At 37.0% G+C, this 21101-nt stretch overlaps 2 protein-coding genes across 2 annotated transcripts; both read right to left on the reverse strand.

Annotated features, from left to right (window-relative positions):
- Nucleotides 1–384: 384 nt before the first annotated feature.
- On the reverse strand, nt 385–9838 carry LOC117343461. The gene is made up of 4 exons (XM_033905816.1): nt 9694–9838; nt 6217–6689; nt 5653–5847; nt 385–4277 (listed from the first exon to the last, which is right to left on the reverse strand). Exons 2-4 carry the CDS (start codon nt 6598–6600, stop codon nt 3771–3773), a joined length of 1086 nt encoding a protein of 361 aa, XP_033761707.1. The 5' UTR covers nt 6601–6689; nt 9694–9838; the 3' UTR covers nt 385–3770.
- A 1826-nt stretch (nt 9839–11664) lies between these two features.
- Nucleotides 11665–20869, reverse strand: LOC117343463. The gene is made up of 4 exons (XM_033905820.1): nt 20737–20869; nt 16131–16201; nt 14766–14983; nt 11665–12941 (listed from the first exon to the last, which is right to left on the reverse strand). The coding sequence occupies exons 1-4, from the start codon at nt 20754–20756 to the stop codon at nt 12729–12731; spliced, it is 522 nt and encodes a 173-aa protein (XP_033761711.1). The 5' UTR covers nt 20757–20869; the 3' UTR covers nt 11665–12728.
- Between the last annotated feature and the right edge of the window lie 232 nt (nt 20870–21101).

The raw sequence follows: 21101 nt of genomic DNA on the forward strand, positions 1-21101 counted from the left end.
AAATATTATCTTTTTAAATATTTTGTTAAATTGATAGCATATTTTCACAGCATAACTTTTTGAAGGAGATAAGTCAGAATGTAATGCTATTAGCAAAAGGGTTTGTTTGAGTCTTGCCCTTGACCCTCCCTGAAGCAAATATACGTGAGCTGGATGGAGAGGAAACCTTAGTCCCATCGGGTTTACCAGCAGGGGACTTACAAAGTCTTTAGGGGGCAAGACAGGGATCTGAATTAGGAGAGGTAGTTTTTGACAAACATGAGACTTGCCAATAAGATATTCAAAAATCTTGCTATGGCCCCTTCACCACCAGAAATGTAAAACAAAAGTCTGATCTTCAACTCGTCCCTCGCAAGGTTAACAAAACTAAAAAGGACAAACATATTGTTTCTTAAGACTTTATTGAAAAATATGTTTAAAGAATCTTCATTCCAAACTCCTTCATTCAATTTGCAAGTGTGCAGAAAAAATGAGTATATTCAATGTAATTATCATTCACAACTAAATTTCACTTACAATATAGAGTTGAATTTTGCAGTGTTTTTATTTTGTTGACCAGTTATATTAAAAATGTATGAACGATAGAGAAAGTCGAGAAACAACTTTCATGTAATATTGTCCCATTGAAATACACCCTGGATACTGTAAGTGGACATGTCCATTTGGTCACACTCTACTGATTACAGGATCAGCATCATTATTGTTTCAATTTGATGTCAACATATTTCACAGGTAATTCACTAATGAATGAAGGCCACTTTGTGAATTTATGGCACCTTGAATACCAATACTGTTTAAACATACTTTTAACAAGGGTACTACAGGACGGAACAATATACATGGTTCTATGCCAAAAAAAGAAATGCATCATTTGTCAAAATTTCAAAATGAATAATAAAATTAAAATGAAAAATTAAATGTCTTAACAGAATCTAATCAACTGAAAAAGTACAATTTCATGTCATAAGAAAATTTACAATGTTTGAAAGAAATTGAATAAAAACAGAGAATAAGGATCTAAAGAAAAGATAAAAAACGAATCAAATACTGAAATAAACATGTACCATATTCGACCCAATAAACGCACCTCTCCCTCCCCGCATTTTTTCGGGTAAAGATGATGGATGCACTAATTAAGATTTACCTCACTGATCTAGCCATTAATGAAATCTTATCTTCAGTCTTTTAACCAAAGACTGGTTGGACGGATGGTTTTAGTACATAAAGATATGTAGGTGAAAAAAATAAGGTTATTTTTCCCGACCCGGAGATTTCACACAGAAACTGATGTACATTATGTTGTTTTATCAAGTGCAACCCTTTGGTGTTTTTGTAAGTATACAGTGTGTTTATTAAGTTAAATACAGTAATATAAGGTACAATGTATTAACTTTTGGAAACATAGTCAAATCAAAATACCACCCAGGAAAACACATACTACTACTGGTATATATACCAACATCATACCAATCTGTTCAAAACTGGAATTAGAAGATCTCTAGATAAAATCAAACATTGAAATAAACAAAAAGCAATTACTTTTACAAAAAATAGCTGAATCAAAATGTCGCTCAGAAAAATGTGTCTACGTACATTGTATTGTGGCAATAATCCCTACATAGATTCAACGACATCTTTCGAAAAAAGTTGGAGAAGATCTCCAGACAATCAAAAGTTTTTGCCAGAAAGACATAATAATCCCGACAAATTTTGACAGGAGTTTAAAAATGATCATATACACATTTGCATAAATTGGAATGACTAATACGATCTAGTAGAAACAGTATATATTATTTGCTGAGCTGGACACTTGTGTAAAGATTTTATGTCTTTTACCTGTGGGAATATGATCATTTACAATATTGCTATGTGAAAACATGAAACAAAATCAAAAAATGTCACAGAAGTTTTCTAATATCAAGGCATTTCTCAACACAACTTAAAAAACATGTCCATTAAAAAAAATCATATTTACAATTTACAAGTAACTAAAACATATTTAAGCAATGAGAGTAAATTAATTGAACAAAAACTGATGTTAACAATTTTAATTGAGAATAGAATCTTTAATGTAATCAGATCTAGATTGATCTATACTCGAGATCAGAGACTTAATTTGCACAAATTCCAAACTCTAATGTATATGGATTGTGGGTCTGGAATTTGTGCAATGCCCCTGTGCTGGTTCTGTCATAACATAATCTTTGAGCTATAAAAACAAACATCAATAAAATTGCACTGTTCTAAAATGAAATTGTACAGCAAGGTGATTTTGGAGAGTTTTGGTTTGTAATGTTTAAACATCTTATTAAAAGCTGTGGTCAATTAATTAAAGAAATCCTTCCTTATGTCATTTAACCCTTTCAACCCTAAGAAACTTTAGTGGACTCTGCCATTCTTTCATAAATTGAAGTTCAATATGGTCAGTAGGGGTGAAAGGGTTAAGGACATGGCAGGTTTGGAGGTGGAGAATAACTGGCCTACGGTCAATACCAGGCAACTGCCCAATGTGGATTTCAAACTCGTGACCCAGGGGTGAAGGGCTATTGACAAAGTGTCGGTACACCTTAACCACTTGGCCACTGCGGCCCTGAGTTGATGCAGACTCCATAGCTGCATTAACACAGGGCTTCAGTGATACTCCGAAGTCACCCTGTTAAAGATCCCCCCTCCCTCCCTTCCTTGGCAAGACTTGTAAACAGTTTACAAGACATATGCTTAATTGTTTTGGATTTTAAGGTCATAAGTATGAAATGAAGACAGTGTCCATGAGTAATGGGGCCACTCAATGAGGCTTTTATAGTGCCACACACTGAAATGTCATACCTGGACACTGTAGTATGACATCATACTCAACCCCCACTTCCAATGCTGATTACCAAAGACAGAGTAGCAATTAGTACCATATTTATAGACTTTGGTTTGTCTCAGTCAAATGACAGAACCCATGACCTCCTCGCCTGGGTAGTCACTCAACCCTGAGGCCAAAAACAAAGGGTTGCTGCCAGGCAAAAGGATGGATAAAAGTTAGGAGAGAAAATACATACCCAATTGTTGCAAATTAAACAATGGGTGTAGCAGATCAGCTAAAATGATTTTAAATTGGCCTGTTCCATCGGCAGGGATATCTCAAAACGAATGTAAGAATTTGGTCCGCAAGCTTGCCGAGTATTGTCCAGCCAAATTCTTACCTGAGAGTTGAGATATCCCTATCCACAAGAGCCTTGTTTTGTTATTATTCTCACATACTCATCATTTTAAAAATAAAAAAATATGTAATTTACCAAAAAACAAAAATCCTAGGGTTGATTCTTGATTCACGATAATCCTAGGATGTGACAAAACAATACAATTACAACATGTCAACAAATCATTATTATGGCATCATTGTTCATGTTGGCTGCTTCTTTACCTACCCAGGTAAGACAGCTTTGTCTTTTCCCTAGCAACCACAGGCAACCTTTGAAGTATGAGTGAAATTTTGGTGTCTTTTTTTCATAAGGAAATGAAATCCCAAATTCTACAGGAGGGTTTCTTCATAACTTGCCTCAGGCACATGCAGTGAGCCACAAGAGATGTGATATGTATTCATTTTCTGTTCCTACATCTGCAGGTATGCTGTACATGTGTGATGGGCAGACATCTATAGCTGGTCTGAGTGGTGAACACACATCTCCTCACTCCTGTAGAATACAAATCTCACTGGCATTGCTTCTGCATTGATCTTGCATCTTGAACAACCATGTTAAATTTTTATAAATCTGCCAACTTCACACCAAGTCATGTGCTAATTTGTACAGATGAAGTCTAGGGAACAGATACTTGTAGGCTAGAACATTAGCTACAGCATATATTATTATAAACATAATCACAGCACGAATAATATTTGTTGTAGTCCAGAAAGGCGTGGGTGGCAGTTTGCTTTTTTTGTTGAGAAATACCAAATCATTAACCCATTGGTCGTCTGTTCGTAGACGACCCTGCGAATCAAATCCTTTCTGATCCATTGTCCATTCCAATGGTCCTTGGCGCGCTTTGTTGGAGTATAAGGTGCGTATTGCTACAAAGGAAATGTTTAGCTTCTCAAATGGAAGTGCCATCAACATATCAACCTCACTCTGACTTGGACTGCCAAGTTCATAAAAGTTTAAGCTAAGGAGAGTGACTTCCTTCTGTTCAAGTGCCAAAAGGACGGAGTAGAGGGGAAAGCACTGTGTTGAGTAACTCTCTGTTCCGGGTTTACTTATGTCGGATCCGTCTGGCCTAAACATCTTCATCTGAAAAAAACACACATTAATGTACATAATTAAACATAAATCATTAACATGCCATAAATAATTTACCAAATTTGATTTTTAAGTTTTGTTATTTATTTCTCCTCAAGATAGCTGTTAAGGGACATCAGTGTACCATCATCTCATAGTATTTACAAATTTATATATGTCATTGTCTTCCTTAATTATCTGATAGGTTATGGCTCCTGTGAACTTGCTGTGTTGGTGATGTGCTATAAAGATTAGACTAAGCAAGATAACATTGCACAATTGACATTTGACCCAGTGACCTTCTCATTCAGCAAGAGGACTCCTTGCTTAAATCCCTACCAACTTGATGACCAATCTCATAACAAAATGTTAGTCAGTGATAACATAAATCATGTGACCTTGGACTCTGATCCAATGAACTTGAACTATACACTATCCATGACCTTAACATTGTGTTGTTTGATTCTGAACAACTTTGATTCATCATGTTAAAACAAAATACTTAGCAAACAAAAATACCAAGTGTGACCTTGACATTTTAGTTAGTAACCTTGGTCTTTAGTCAACTGATTACTTATTTAATTGTGACCAACACTTTGCTTCATAATTGATCTGTCTCCTTGTTTAATTCTAACTAACTATGCTCCATAATGTCTCAACAAAATATTCATTGGTGAAAAAATACAAATTTTGACCTTGACCTTTGACACCATGACATTGATCGTTCGTCAGTTGACTCAATATTTAATTCTGAACAAGTTTGCTTCATAATATCTTCACGAAACGTTTATCAGTGAAAAGAAATAAAATGTGACATTTTGACCTAATGACCTTGACCTTTGGCCAGTCCACTCCTTTTATTCTGAACAACTTTGATTCATCATGTCATAACAAATGTGTCCACCAGTAAAAAGATTTTAAAAAATACTTTGGCCTTTGACCCAGTGATGTTGACGTTTAGTCAGATGACTCCTTTTTAATTCTGACATAATCTATCTCAACAAAATGTTCGTCAGTGAAAAAATACAAAATTTGACATTGACCTTTGACACCATGAACTTGACCTTTGGTTAGTTGACTCATTATTTAAAAATACAAATTGTGACCTTGGCCTCCGACCCTTTGACCTCGATCTTAAGTCAGTTGACTCTTTGTTTGATTCTGAACAACTAGAAGAACCAACCAGTGAAGTTTGAGAAATATCCTTCCAGTAATTACCAAGGAATAGCGATGATAAATTTCAATTATCAAAATCCAAGATGGCCATCTTGCAGCCATTTTGTTTTCTGGATTAGACTTAAAAATCGAATGGGCACAACTAAGGAACAAGGGAAACATTCCAGTAAAAAATGAGAAAAATCTTTCAGTATATTAATGAGTTACCTACCTTTGTAGGATAAGTTTTGTCATTGATACAAGCATTGAGTAGGTAAGCTTTCCGGTTTTTACTCTTCAGTGCTTCAAACTTGACTGGATCTGGCTCAACCAGCAGTCCTGTCCACTGACGAGTCCGCTCGAAGAACAGTGTACACGATTCACCCTCTCCCGAGAATGCTCTGGTCTCCACATAAAACTGTTTTTCCTGCAACAAGCAATGGAAAACAAAATAATCCATAAAACATAGAAGCAAAAGCAGAGGCATTTACACTTTTATATGTTATATCAGAGACCTATATAGGTCTCTGGTTATATGTTAAACAAGCTGTATATTGTGCTAACGTTAGAAGCTCCTATACATAACAACCATTCTGTGAGTATTGCTAAAGGAACAGAAAACTTCCACGACACGTCTTACTTTCGTCGCATCTTGGCGGCAATTCTTCAGACTAAACATATCGTCATATTTCTTGCCAAACTCGTGTTTATTTGGGCTTGTTGTTGAAAATATGAATTAACCTCATCAATGTGGACTTATCGTCCAGAAGATCAGTGAAAGAGGATGGCTTTTTACCTTTGCACGAAGTCGCTGATCCACATACGATGTCTGTCCAGCAGAGAACCGGAGATTTGTAGGTTCCTCCAGATTATAAGTATCATCATCGGACGGAACATGTATGAAGTAATTTCGGATAAGTTCGACTAGCTTCACGTTATCCATGGCTATCTGCTGCTCATTCATAGTCTCCATCGCGTTCATATAGTCAAACGCCGGATCCTTTGTTTGTGGAATTTTCTTCACATTGAAATGTTTACTAGTCAGCTCACTTCCAGAACGCATTTGATCTGTCACTTCCAGTTTGGGAGATCGAAGGTACCAAATAAAGAAAATAACAAAAACTGCTATGATGGTGTATATCGCCCATAACGGTAAGGACTTATAGCGGATAGTCGCCATGTTGTTGCTAGGATACGTCACACGATCCTTCTCTCCTACAAACCGTTTGATCCGAAGATCGAACTGGGTGATTCCTTTCGAATGTATGGCTGAAACAAACAAAAAAATGATATAATTAAAAAGAGTATTGTTTTCATTGCGTTACTAGGTTATGGTGATCATATGACTTGCATACATTATAGGGACATTCCCACCAGCCTCCATTTACACTCACTTTTTCTTAGTCATATAATATAAGACATTGAAGGTTCATATCATGACTTTTTAACATTTACTGTCGGATATTTATATTTTTGTTGTTTGTCCAACTTGAAAGTCTTCAGTTTCTCTGAATTAAGACAGGTTTTTAGCTAACTCTGACTGGAAACTACTATCTTTTAAAGTATCATGCGTGTTTTTACTTTCAGTACATTAAGTGCCCTCTGTTCAACACTTGAAGATTAAAGGATAGGATAAACTTTTTTTAAAGGAAACTTATTATGGTAAATTGGTGAGTGCTGTTTGGAATGTTTGTAATTTTTTCAATTTTGCAAATGTCTGGAGGTAAGTGATTCCAATTTGTTGTGCTAACTGGTAAAACTGGTTGTTTTCTTACTTGTGTATTACATAAGGGGCCTGGAAGAGTGGGCGTGGGCACTGTCTATTGAGACACGAAGAAGATATCTAACTTTGGATATGGCCATACGGTTATTATGCACTATCTTGACTGCTACTTTGTATATGTCGGTTAAAATAGCTCAATTGAGCTAATTTTATTCTGTTTTTACCATGTGCCCTCATTAAATAAGTCTGCATTTGATTTGATTTTTATATGGATTATTAAATATTCCTGTGATCAAAGTCGTTTTATTAACAGAAGTTGAGAATACTGAATATTTTAGAATGGTTACGATGTCATAAATGCAACGTTGATTTAAAGAGTATACCTAATGATTTATCTATTCTTTGTAGAAATAAAAAGAAGTTATAGCTGTTTTCGCCAACAGTATGCCGAGTATGGTGATGGGTATCTGACAATGATTCATTTGAATTCGTTGCCATCGTCAACTATCGCGGTGAAGTTTGATATCAGGAGCCGGATCTGACTTACCAGATATCCGGACCCCACAAGTTACTTGCATTTTATGTGAAACTGTGAAGTTTTTACTGTGGTGTAGGTAATATTTGCAAACCACATAAACATAAAACCGACAACCTGAAACTCCGTCCCATTGGGAAAACAACAAAACAATTCCACATACAAGTACAATACATATATTTGTATATACAGGAGTTATCTCCCCTCAACCATAACCTTGACTAAACCTACCGAAAATGTGGGTAAAATTAAATTCAATCACAGGTGCCTGACTCGTTTTATAAAATAATAACATATAAGAGTACTCTTATAAAACGAGTCAAGAACCTGTGATTCAATCGAGCCAAACTTTTACATGTAGGAATCGTCAATGATGGTAAGGGCCTAAAGTGATCATACATTGTAGGACACCACCAAAAACAAAACGGTCACAAGAAATGTCATGGAGGTGCAAATGACCCATCTCTTAAACAAATCTCATGATTCTCAATATTGGATTTCAAAAGAACTTCATATATTTAGTACGTGTATATTCTAAACAGTGTAAGTATTCAAATGAATAAAAACGTGACAAGCACTGTAGGTTACCATAAACTTAGTGACTCCGATTACAGTGTCTACCACCTGTAATCTCTAAGAACTTTACAAAAGACACATATAAAAATGATATTATCTGATCTACGTATTTTCGTTGTTAGCCAACCTGGAGGATGAGAATCGGGCTTCTAGGAGAAAAGCAACCCACAAATGTATAGCCCAGTTCCCCCAACACATTCCATCATTGCCGCGTTGGGACATCTTGGTAGAAGCGGCGAGTGACAAAAGATTCCTTCACGCCGACAGAACAATAACAGTGGGCGGAGTCATGTAGGCGGTAAAAAACTAAATATAATAACTAATACCTGGTGTCCAGTAACAATAGGTTTTAGTTGATTTTTAATCAAAACACGTATTACTTTTCGAGACAGCTAATTATTAAAATAGGCGTACATGTACTGGAATCACACGATGTTTGACGATTCCTTGACTATTTTTAACTGGCAATGACATTATGCGCACATATACATTTTGTATATGGACTATACCAAACGTTGTATTGCTCTATTCGTATTAATTAATGTAAGTTTGGTCGTGTGGCACAATGGTGACACACTCGCCTTTCACCTAGGCGGCAGGGGTTCGACTCTCCATCGGAAATAATAGGGTGGTCAATTGCTCGACCACGTGGGATGTTCCCGGTTTCCTTTCTGCAGTATACCCTTCGCATACTTCCATCGGGGCCAACCAGAGTGATTCATTTAAGTTTATAGCTTGTTTTGCAATTGTTGTAAAATGAATTAAATGTCCTTTTTACCAAGTCTAGGAGGCTATGGAATATATATATGACTAGATTTATGATGTCATCTTCATAGCGCTCTATCTAGAATACATATCCATATGCCATTGCATTCATACGACCGTGAACGCAATCCGTATACGTATGCATATGCATCAAGCCATGGCCAGGTACTACTCGTTATCTTGCATTGTATGGCAATTATTGAGTCGGCTGATCATGAACAAAGTTATCAAATTGACCAGATACCCGGCGGTCGTGGAAGCCTTTAACATCTTGTAATCTATGTATACTATGTCGACATGGAGCATATTTCATGAAAACATAATTTTGCACACGATTTGTAATTAATACAATATTTCGTAAAATGATGTGGAAAACCAACGTCCCTGTAGAGGGTCGAGGCCGTTTGGTATGTCGCTAGATATTGACAACCGTGCCTTGCTTAAGTCCGTATATAAACAACTTAGACAAACTAAAACAATACGTTTTAAATATACGCATCGACCTACAGCTATGCATTGTACATGTATGTGTTAGCTACACATATACTGGAGTTATACACTGTAAGTAACCGAGTAATGTCCACTTGTGCAAACACCCGGAACAAAATTTACCTGCTGCTTAAATGCTATGTTACAGGTGTTACCTGTATATTACATACAGATGTTTTACTTACTGGTATATCGGTCAGCGTCCACGTAAACTGTCCCTCCCGATCTGACCGTCTCTAGCGACAATGGGGTCTCATCAACATGGATTCAACACGAGTGGACGGAGCCACGTTGAGGACATGTTTGGTCATGTGACTCAATAACAACGGATAATCGATATTTACCTTTGTGTACCATCTGTGATACGGGTATTTTCACCCCGTTGAAAAGTTCCGGATGGGCTGCAAAGTTCTCTTTACGGTTATTGGGCTATGAATAGAAACGGTAAATCTGTAATCACCGCATTTACAGGTAAAATAAGATTAATATCGCTTATCACTGGATTCATAAGGGAAAATAAGATAAATATAATCGCCGCATTTATAAGTAAAATAAGATTAATATAATTTTACATTATATCAGAGACCTATATACTATATATAATATAGGTCTCTGATTATATGAGATATATAATTTTTACAGAGACCGGTAGGGCTATCACGGTTTTTTTTAATTTTCTGTGTAGGGTCCCGGAACAAAGAAACTTATATACATTGTATGATAAAGGAAATATTATTTTGCTTAAAGGAACAAGTCTATACAACATCTACCATCGTGTTATTGTAATATGTATACAAGAGGCCCAGAGGACCCGAATAGCTCGTATATGGTTCGTATATAGGAATAATGACCAATTAAAATTACCATTTCCAATGTTCTTTTTGACCTTACATGTATGTTAGTTATGTTTCAGAAAATGGTATACAGTATTTCTTATAGAGGTATTAATTATGACTCACCGATGCATTAGTGACTCATAATGTACAGTGTTTTGCATTAACGCATGAATTACTATAGATTGTACTCCCGTTTCTGTTTTGTTTCAATAAGAAACATACCCTGTATTGTTGATCCTCTTTAGTATGCGTCTTTACATCAGCGCTTCTTTAAATTAAAAGCTATATACAAGAGTCGGTGAAATACTAATCAAAATTAATCTTAATGATTTTAGAAATAGTTCTGCCCGTGACCTTGAAAATCGGCGTTTATTATAAAAGGTCACCCGTCCTCATATGGCCTTGGATGTTGGTTTCTCCCAAGTCACCCGTCCTCACATGGCCTTGGATGTTGGTGTCCCCTAGACACCCATCCTCATATGACCTTGGATGTTGGTGTCCCCTAGACACCCATCCTCATATGACCTTGGATGTTGGTGTCCCCTAGACATCTATCCTCACATGACCTTGGATATTGGTGTCCCCTAGACACCGATCCTCATATGACCTTGGATGTTGGTGTCCCCTAGACACCCATCCTCATATGACCTTGGATGTTGGTGTCCCCTAGACACCCATCCTCATATGACCTTGGATGTTAGTGTCCCCTAGACATCTATCCTCACATGACCTTGGATATTGGTGTCCCCTAGACACCGATCCTCATATGACCTTGGATGTTGGTGTCCCCTAGACACCCATCCTCTTGGCCTTGGATGTTGGTGTCCCCTAGACACCCATCCTCATATGACCTTGGATGTTGGTGTCCCCTAGACATTTATCCTCACATGGCCTTGGATATTGGTGTCCCCTAGACACCGATCCTCATATGACCTTGGATGTTGGTGTCCCCTAGACACCCATCCTCATATGGCCTTGGATGTTGGTGTCCCCTAGACACCCATCCTTATATGACCTTGGATGTTGCGAAAACGTTAAACCTCAAACAGACAATAACCGAATAAGAAAAAATGCGGTAAACTTTTTTCGCGATCACAAGTTCAGGTGTTTTTTTAGTCGTTCCTTTTGTTCTCGACCTCCTATCTAAAGCCTGTAGAAACTGTGACCTTCCCTTAAATAATAATCTTTACATCAGAATATCGAAGCATAACTTTAAATGCTATTAATTTATATCTTTTGTAAAAGTTCTCTTAAGTCTAGGACCAAAAAAAGTGACACACACGTGTGTGTAGGATTGACAAAACAACTTGAAACGATGCGTTATTTGTTGAACACGTTTTATTACATAAATGGTACAAAGAAATAAAACAAATTATTTAGATTTCACAAGGCGAACCATTATACTTGACTGTAACCCCTCCTATTATCTCCGATACAAAATAAGCTGTCAAAATCCTATTTTAGTCAGTCCACTGATCACAATGAAATATCTAGTCAAGCTTTAATAAAACGGCCTTTCTAGCATAAACTACCCAACATTGTAAACAAGTAATAATGATTTCAGCAACTGTTTACCCTAACAATGAAGACAACAAGCTCTGATAATATAAAATGATGTTCCTATAATTATCACCAGTGTAGGATATCACGTGAGGTCACGTGACTACACTCAGTCACTTTCGTCAGACAAAAGGCCAAGGGAGGGCATGTCCATCGAGAATTATTGATGAAATCTATCTGCGTTTTTTCCAATAAACATCAAAAGATTGTTCAAAATTCATAGTCCATGAATAACAATTACAATTCACAAAAGTGTGTGATTGCATTTCATAAAAGCCTGATTGAATTTCATTAAACGTGATTGATATTCATTGAATTATTTTAGATATCCATACAAGGATGATTGAAATTCATAAAGCCATTGTTGACAGCTGCGACTGGTATTCTTGTTATAACTGAAATTCCTAATTATGATTCATTTGAATTAAAAATGTACATGCAAGAAACTGATAAATACCTACTGAAATATTAACGTAACAAACCGCTATAAATCTGACAAGTGTCCTGTTTACGTTGGGATTATACTAGTTTGATACTTTGGACGTTTGTAAGTGATAGATGATGCTAACGATGTCACTGTCTATTTTTGTCTCTAGGCGCCCTGGCAACAGACTGGTCATACATGTATTAGAGCGGATGACTAGCGAGCCATTAACATACATATACAGAGGCAAACGCATAAAACGATAGATGGGGAATAATAGAAACGGGTTAATTTAAAATTATCACAAACGCCGGTAAACACGTGGAAATATTATCACTAGTAATACAAAAATCCAAACAAAGCTGAAGATAGTTTATGACGATTTCAGATAATCCGCAGTCTAAGATGACGCCATCGCTATTTCCTTTGTCGTTTTCGTCTCGCACTGCTTGCTGACTCTGTACTTCACGTTCACGTCATCATCGTCGTAATCTGCATCATCATCGTAATCGTCTGGGTAGGGGTTGATGACTTGCAGCATTTTCAATACTTGCTCTGCACTTGGCCTTTTCAACGGGTTAGCATTTGTACATTTCTGGGCGACGTCCCGTAGCTGAAAAAGAGATATTCAAATCGTAAAAAAAAACATTATAGGTTATTCGTAGGTTTTATGACACGTATATATATATATATATATAGTTCAAGCTGTATATTATGGTAAAAATATGAAACTTGGCACCATATGACACCATAAACGATGTTCAGACCAAGTTTTTATACTTTTACCATAAAATTCATTTTTTTTTCTTTCTCAAACCTGATAATAACAATATAATTTCAACCGTTTGAAGGGTAGGGATTAGCGTGAAATTATTTTCTCTATGTTATGCAATAGGTGGCGTGACTGTCTGCAATTTGCACGTGCAAATCCTTACCGTGTGTTACCTGAACATGTACGTGTCATTCAGGCGACACAGGTAGCGGCGGTAAGACGGAATTTTTTTTTTAATTATAAAAATTGGGGCTAGTTTTGGCGAAAATATAATTCAAATACTTTGATTGATTTTATTTCTGTATTTTGTGTTGTATATTCTATTGGATAATTGAATAGAGAAATGATAATACACAACGTGTTGTAGTTGTTGTTGCTACAGCTTGCCACCTACCTATATTTCTTGGTATTCACAGACAAATATGTTGCTGCAAATGGAAGTTAAAGTGAAACATGCCAAGAGTGTCTGTCGTTATTGCAGGTTTGTCCATCATACCAAAAGTCATACGAGTTCTACACATTGCTATTTTGTGGACAATATCATTTACGGCAAGTGAAAATTAAGAGAATAACACATTGATATAATTCGATTTAAACATGTTCACCGAAATTCCAGTTACACTATGAACGATGGTACGCCATTCCGTCGTTTCCCCATCTGCGCTAGCCAATGTTTCTCATTACGTTACACTCAAAAGTGGAGTGTAATGTTATCAGAAGCCTTGGCTAGCGAAGATGTCGTTTCCTACTCTACAAAGCCTTGGGATCCAGGGCCTTGTCACTGTTAACATCATACTGACGCAGTGAATGACTTGTGTGTGGCTTTGATCTGTCATTTCATTAATTTTCATCCTTTAAGCAATCTAATTACGTCATTACGTAACGGAGTGGGAGTGAAGATGTTGATTTTAAGTAGAATGTCCATTAGTTTAACATATAGGTGTATTGTAATTGAACAATGTTAGCGAAAGGGAATTCATGGAAATACACAAAGAAGGAATTCAGCAAAAGGAGAGGAATTTCAGAGAGAAGAAATAAAGCGGCATGGCGACGTCGAATTAAGCGAGTTTGGATTAATCGAGAGCATGCCGTACGTGTAGACTAGCGAGGGACTAAGTACAGATTGTCACCAGAACAGTAGACTTGGATGTTAATATTATAGGCTCATGAATATTTTATCGTTCCACGTGGGTTTGTTTATGTGGAAGGTAAACAAAACACACTATGCTGTCTCCAAGCCCCCTCATACAAATCTATATCTGTTCGTATTTTGCCCGTTTTTTTTTTTATTGATTTCGAGTTTTAGAATTACGGTTTCGCAATCGCAACATCTCGGGGGAAATTTCCGGCAACACCCGAGTGTTGCCGGAAATTTCCCCCGAGATGTTGCGATTGACGGTTTCGCTCTAGTTTGCCCGTCGGTATTCTCCGTGTTTGTCTATCAAGAAACCCGGTCCCGATTTTACATTGTACAAAGTAAGATGTTATTTTTGTAACGTATTTTAATGAACGAACATGGTGTTATATTATTCATTGTAATAGCATTGAGGTGACTGATATTCGCAATTTAATTCTAAGCGGACTGCTCAACATTCCCTTGTCAAATAATGGTACGGCTTTAAAATGTATGTGCCAATATTATATCGAAGAGGATCACAAACGTACCACAGATAACATCTTTTCTTCCTCAGCACTAAGCGCCTCGACGACTTGATTGTCTGTAGTCTTCTCTCCGCTTGACACAGACGACGATGTCACTGACGAGGACGCTGCAGGTGTTGGTGATGATTTTCCTGTCACGTGATCTTTCTTGCATCCCTCCTCGGGTTCTATTGCCAACTCTATTCTGTCAATATCCGGCTCATATGCCACATTGACGTTATCTGAGGAAGTAATAATGTCAGTTAATGTCAATCAAACATCATAGTACATATTGATTGTATCCGAATCTCTGTATTTATTTAAACAGGGATATTTCCTGGAGTTGTTATGACAACCGAGTATTGTTCGCACCCACCTGATAAGTTTGTGATGCAAAACCTCAGACAGATTTATGTATTTCACTGTTAAAATCAGCAACAAATGTTTTATTTATATAGAAAATCAATTTTTATCTTTCAATATCCTGATGTCACTAAATTGTCCGACCATACAGCAAGTTTTGTCTCCTGGAGGGACATAAAGCAAATACATCGTCCAATAATCACTCTAAAATATGTATGATGTTTACATATGGGTCGATAGACATATGGAGTTTACGACAATTACTGCCAGTGTTTCATCAATAGTATAGCAGATGAGAGTCTGTTTTAACTGTCAACTAACCCGTCACTGATTTAGTTCTAGGTTATATAGCATTGTGTTTGATTCATAAATATTGGCATTTTAACTAAACGCCACAGTTTTTTCTCGATATACGGAAGACAGAGATAAATTTTAATCATATTTGATCGTAAGAGTAAATAGTAGAGTTGACATAGATTACAGTCCAAGCATTTTAAGTCACAATTAAACAACTGATCAAATATATTCTGGTTATAAATAATTGTTTTAGGCGTACATAAATTGTTTATTGATTAACAAGAATTCCAAATCGTGCATTTTAACTCTGATAAGGAAACTAAAGATCACAGTGAAATATCATAATCTTTGTCCGAGATTTCGACATGATTTCAAAGGAAATATTAGAATGTTATGCCACAAAAGTATTTAGTTACCAGTATTGTCATGCACGGATTCAAGACAGGCAAGTGGTTTTATAACACGATCCAACTTGCCCCAAAGACACTTTTTTTTTTTTTTACAAAACTGTCTATAACAGCTATTTGATTCTGTTCCTAACGTAACACACTTCGTTTTAGATTCATTTTAGGCCTATATAAAGATTGCTTTCCTCTGTTCAGTTTGTGATCTTTATATACATGTATATGTCTGCCTTTAAGCTGTCTGTATTTGTAATTTACCTAAGTAGCGTCTGTTGGACAAATATGATAAACTTTAAGGTTTCAATGTTTTGCCCGACATACATACCTGTCTTCCTCGACCGACTGGTACTGTCTTCTTCCGCCACGACATCCTCGTAATCTGGCGGGGTTTCTTGTCTGTAAAAGTATAAAACACATCATCACCATCATCATCATCATCATCATCATCATCACCATCATCATCATCATCATCATCATCACCACCACCACCATCATCATCGTCGTCGTCATCGTCGTCGTCGTCATCGTCGTCGTCGTCATCATGCTATACGAGGCAAGGTATATGTTACAATGTCAACACTCCTAATGTGTCCGTCAGTATATCAGGGGAAATATATCATAAACGTGTCAGTTTTATTCAAAGAAAACTTCATTCATAACCCAGAATTGGTAAAACGAGGACGAATCTGAACAAAATATATACATTATTTGTATTTGAACCATTGAAAAGGGTATAAGGAGAACAAGACCACGAGTTCCGATAGGGTGAGCGTCCCTTGCTTCATCTACAATATCAAATGTGCAAATCTCGGTCAAATGATGACAACCTTTGTGCTCAATAACCTCGAAGAATGTTATTGTTGTCATCATCTGAATTTTCCCATGTAAGATAACCAGGTGATGTTGGCTACAATAATTATACATATGTATATACATTGTACATGTATTGTTACATGTATAAAAATCCACACAAGATATTAGCCTGTAAGTGATACTATTGCAAGGTACAATGTGGATTCCATCACGCTGTTGTCTCGATAGTGAAAAGTATGTCTTTACCCCAATTCTCGCTATATAGAGGATTACCACTGAAAGAACGTCTATAATTACATTTATAGATTTATGTACCTAATACAATCTAACACTCCTGTTCATTTGACGTTTAATCAAACTCTGTAATGGAAACCATTAATATATGCATGATCGTCTTTTATCCTACTCCTGAATCATTGGAATTTATTCGCATGTGCATCTAAAGAAAGGGTTAATCGACAAAAAAATGAATAATAAAATGAGTTTACCGTTGTAATTAATATATACAATACATGCTATGTATAATACATCTGAGGAAAAATCTATTTATTTTGCATGTTTCGCGATGCATATATTCATTCTAAAACAAAGTTCAAAACTCGAAGACTCTGCTAAACTTGAAGTAAAATTTAGATCCGACAGAGAAAATGGTCTTCAAAATACTTACTATTATCTCACTGACTTCGCCATGAGGGGACGGGTGTATAGGGGGACGACTACAGTCAGGGTCATGTGAGGACGGGTGTATAGGGGAACGACAACAGTCAGGGTCATGTGAGGACGGGTGTATAGGGGAACGACAACAGTCAGGGTCATGTGAGGACTGGTGTATAGGGGAACGCCAACAGTCAGGGTCATGTGAGGACGGGTGTATAGGGGAACGACAACAGTCAGGGTCATGTGGGGACGGGTGTATAGGGGAACGCCAACAGTCAGGGTCATGTGGGGACGGGTGTATAGGGGAACGACAACAGTCAGGGTCATGTGGGGACGGGTGTATAGGGGAACGCCAACAGTCAGGGTCATGTGGGGATGGGTGTATAGGGGAACGCCAACAGTCAGGGTCATGTGGGGACGGGTGTATAGGGGAACGACAGCAGTCAGGGTCATGTGAGGACTGGTGTATAGGGGAACGCCAACAGTCAGGGTCATGTGGGGACGGGTGTATAGGGGAACGACAACAGTCAGGGTCATGTGGGGACGGGTGTATAGGGGAACGCCAACAGTCAGGGTTATGTGGGGACGGGTGTTAAACGGACAGGACTAAGAAGAATAAGAATCAAATATCTAAAGTGTTGCGAGGAAAGCTGAATATGTACAACGAGAAGTTCACACGAATTTTCCTATTGTATATGATGAGCGGAGAATCATTTAAATTTACAATTATACAGTGCTTGTTGTTATTGATTTAATTTAATACACACACACGTTCACTATATAAACAATATCTATACTAGTGTCCCCGCTTGGCATGTAATTACTCACATGACTCACAATAGGTTAGGCTGTTGTTTCACTGACGGGGTTTTCCATTTAATTCACTATGATATCACTGTTAATCAATTACTAAGGCTAAACTGTACATCATTAGTTATAATTATCAACATTAATCAAATGCCAGTAGGTTACAATACCGTAGCAGCCCATTGTCCCATCAGTAACAGTCACTGTGTACAGTAGACCATTGTTAAATCGTGAAATTTATTTCATAAAGGTAATTTGAAGAAATATAAGTTAAACGAAAAGCAACTTAAACAACGAATGAATAAATAGGCAATGCTACACTTTAAGGTTTCTTAAAAGCATAGATTTATTGTATATTCAACGAGGGATGTCAGATATCTAGGATGTATTGTATATAAACGAGGGATGTCAGATATCTAGAATTTATTGTATATAAACGGGGGATGTCAGATATCTAGGATGTATTGTATATAAACGAGGGATGTCAGATATCTAGGATGTATTGTATATAAACGAGGGATGTCAGATATCTAGGATTTATTGTATATAAACGAAGGATGTCAGATATCTAGGATGTATTGTATATAAACGAGGGATGTCAGATATCTAGGATGTATTGTATATAAACGAGGGATGTCAGATATCTAGGATTTATTGTATATAAACGGGGGATGTCAGATATCTAGGATGTATTGTATGTAAACGAGGGATGTCAGATATCTAGGATTTATTGTATATAAACGAGGGATGTCAGATATCTAGGATTTATTGTATATAAACGAGGGATGTCAGATATCTAGGATTTATTGTATATAAACGAGGGATGTCAGATATCTAGGATTTATTGTATATAAACGAGGGATGTCAGATATCTAGGATTTATTGTATATAAACGAAGGATGTCAGATATCTAGGATTTATTGTATATAAACGAAGGATGTCAGATATCTAGGATTTATTGTATATAAACGAAGGATGTCAGATATCTAGGATTTATTGTATATAAACGAGGGATGTCAGATATCTAGGATTTATTGTATATAAACGAGGGATGTCAGATATCTAGGATTTATTGTATATAAACGAGGGATGTCAGATATCTAGGATTTATTGTATATAAACGAAGGATGTCAGATATCCAGGATGTATTGTATATAAACGAGGGATGTCAGATATCGAGGATTTATTGTATATAAACGGGGGATGTCAGATATCTAGGATTTATTGTATATAAACGGGGGTTGTCAGATATCTAGGATTTATTGTATATAAACGAAGGATGTCAGATATCTAGGATGTATTGTATATAAACGAAGGATGTCAGATATCTAGGATTTATTGTATATAAACGAAGGATGTCAGATATCTAGGATTTATTGTATATAAACGAGGGATGTCAGATATCTAGGATTTATTGTATATAAACGAAGGATGTCAGATATCGAGGATTTATTGTATATAAACGGGGGATGTCAGATATCTAGGATTTATTGTATATAAACGAGGGATGTCAGATATCCAGGATTTATTGGAAACATTTATACTCCGATTCAACAAACAATGTTAATGTAGCCAATACGATAACAATAAGATATATTCAATATTCAGCTTAAAATTCTCAAATTAAATGAGTCAATGTATGTTTAGCTTCCCTTCGCCACGTCCTATGTATGGGCACTTCAGGCACTTAGTGTAGCTCACTTAGTATCATATTAGGTCGAATGTATGGTGTAGCTTGCTTCGAGTCATATAAGGTCGAATGTATGGTGTAGCTTGCTTCGAGTCATAGAAGGTCGAATGTATGGTATAAGCTCACTTCGAGTCATAGAAGGTCGAATGTATGGTGTAGCTCACTTTGAGTCATACAAGGTCGAATGTATGGTGTAGCTTACCTCGAGTCATACAAGGTCGAATGTATGGTGTAGCTCACTTCGAGTCATACAAGGTCGAATGTATGGTGTAGCTCACTTCGAGTCATAGAAGGTCGAATGTATGGTGTAGCTTGCTTCGAGTCATATAAGGTCGAATGTATAGTGTAGCTTGCTTCGAGTCATATAAGGTCGAATGTATGGTGTAGCTTGCTTCGAGTCATAGAAGGTCGAATGTATGGTGTAGCTCACTTTGAGTCATACAAGGTCGAATGCATGGTGTAGCTTACCTCAAGTCAAAGAAGGTCGTATGTATGGTATAGTCCACTTCGAGTCATAGAAAGTCAAATGTACATGTATGGTGTAGCTTACTTCGAGTCAGAAGGTCGAATGTATGGTGTAGTTCACTTCGAGTCACAGAAGGTCGAATGTATGGTGTAGCTCACTTCGAGTCACAGAAGGTCGAATGTATGGTGTAGCTCACTTCGAGTCACAGAAGGTCGAATGTATGGTGTAGCTCACTTCGAGTCAGAAGGTCGAATGTATGGTGTAGTTCACTTCGAGTCAGAAGGTCGAATGTATGGTGTAGTTCACTTCGAGTCACAGAAGGTCGAATGTATGGTGTAGCTCACTTCGAGTCACAGAAGGTCGAATGTATGGTGTAGTTCACTTTATACTGGCTCAACTGTAGCTAACACTCAATAGATTAAGTATGTTTTTCAAATCCATATAAAACAGATATAGGTAATGTTATAATACAATAAATCTCATAAATCATAAACTTACGTATGCGGGTCCACAGACATCCTCAGTCCGGGTCGGCGGCTGCTGCTGCTGGGACGATAGACAGCTGTACATATACGTACAAATGTGTCTGCTACTGGATGAAGTCGATTAATATTGTCCCCGTGGACTGTTCAATCGTACTTCATCGCGGAATGTACAAAGTGCCATTTAAAGAGGCGTCACAGTGATAGTGGCTATACATAGGAGTCATCCCACAGTAATGACTGCTTAAAGTTCACATCCTACGTCAACGGACAATGTTTTTCTCTGTGTGAGAATTACTTGCTTTGATCAAATTTTTGTCTGTGAAATAACAGACATAATACATTTGATGAAATCAGCACTGCTTATGTCATCACTCGCAT

The sequence above is a fragment of the Pecten maximus genome, chromosome 15 (genome assembly GCF_902652985.1).
Source record: "Pecten maximus chromosome 15, xPecMax1.1, whole genome shotgun sequence".
Classification (NCBI taxonomy): domain Eukaryota; kingdom Metazoa; phylum Mollusca; class Bivalvia; order Pectinida; family Pectinidae; genus Pecten; species Pecten maximus.

Coding starts and splice junctions, on each gene's coding strand:
- LOC117343461 (XM_033905816.1), bottom strand. CDS start 6,600: ATGGCGACTATCCGCTATAAGTCCTTACCGTTATGGGCGATATACACC. Junction 5,848..6,216: donor ATCAGCGACTTCGTGCAAAG/GTAAAAAGCCAT, acceptor TGCTTGTTGCAG/GAAAAACAGTTTTATGTGGA. Junction 4,278..5,652: donor ACAAAACTTATCCTACAAAG/GTAGGTAACTCA, acceptor TGTTTTTTTCAG/ATGAAGATGTTTAGGCCAGA.
- LOC117343463 (XM_033905820.1), bottom strand. CDS start 20,756: ATGTCTGTGGACCCGCATAC. Junction 16,202..20,736: donor ATGTCTGTGGACCCGCATAC/GTAAGTTTATGA, acceptor ATACTTTTACAG/ACAAGAAACCCCGCCAGATT. Junction 14,984..16,130: donor CAGTCGGTCGAGGAAGACAG/GTATGTATGTCG, acceptor TTACTTCCTCAG/ATAACGTCAATGTGGCATAT.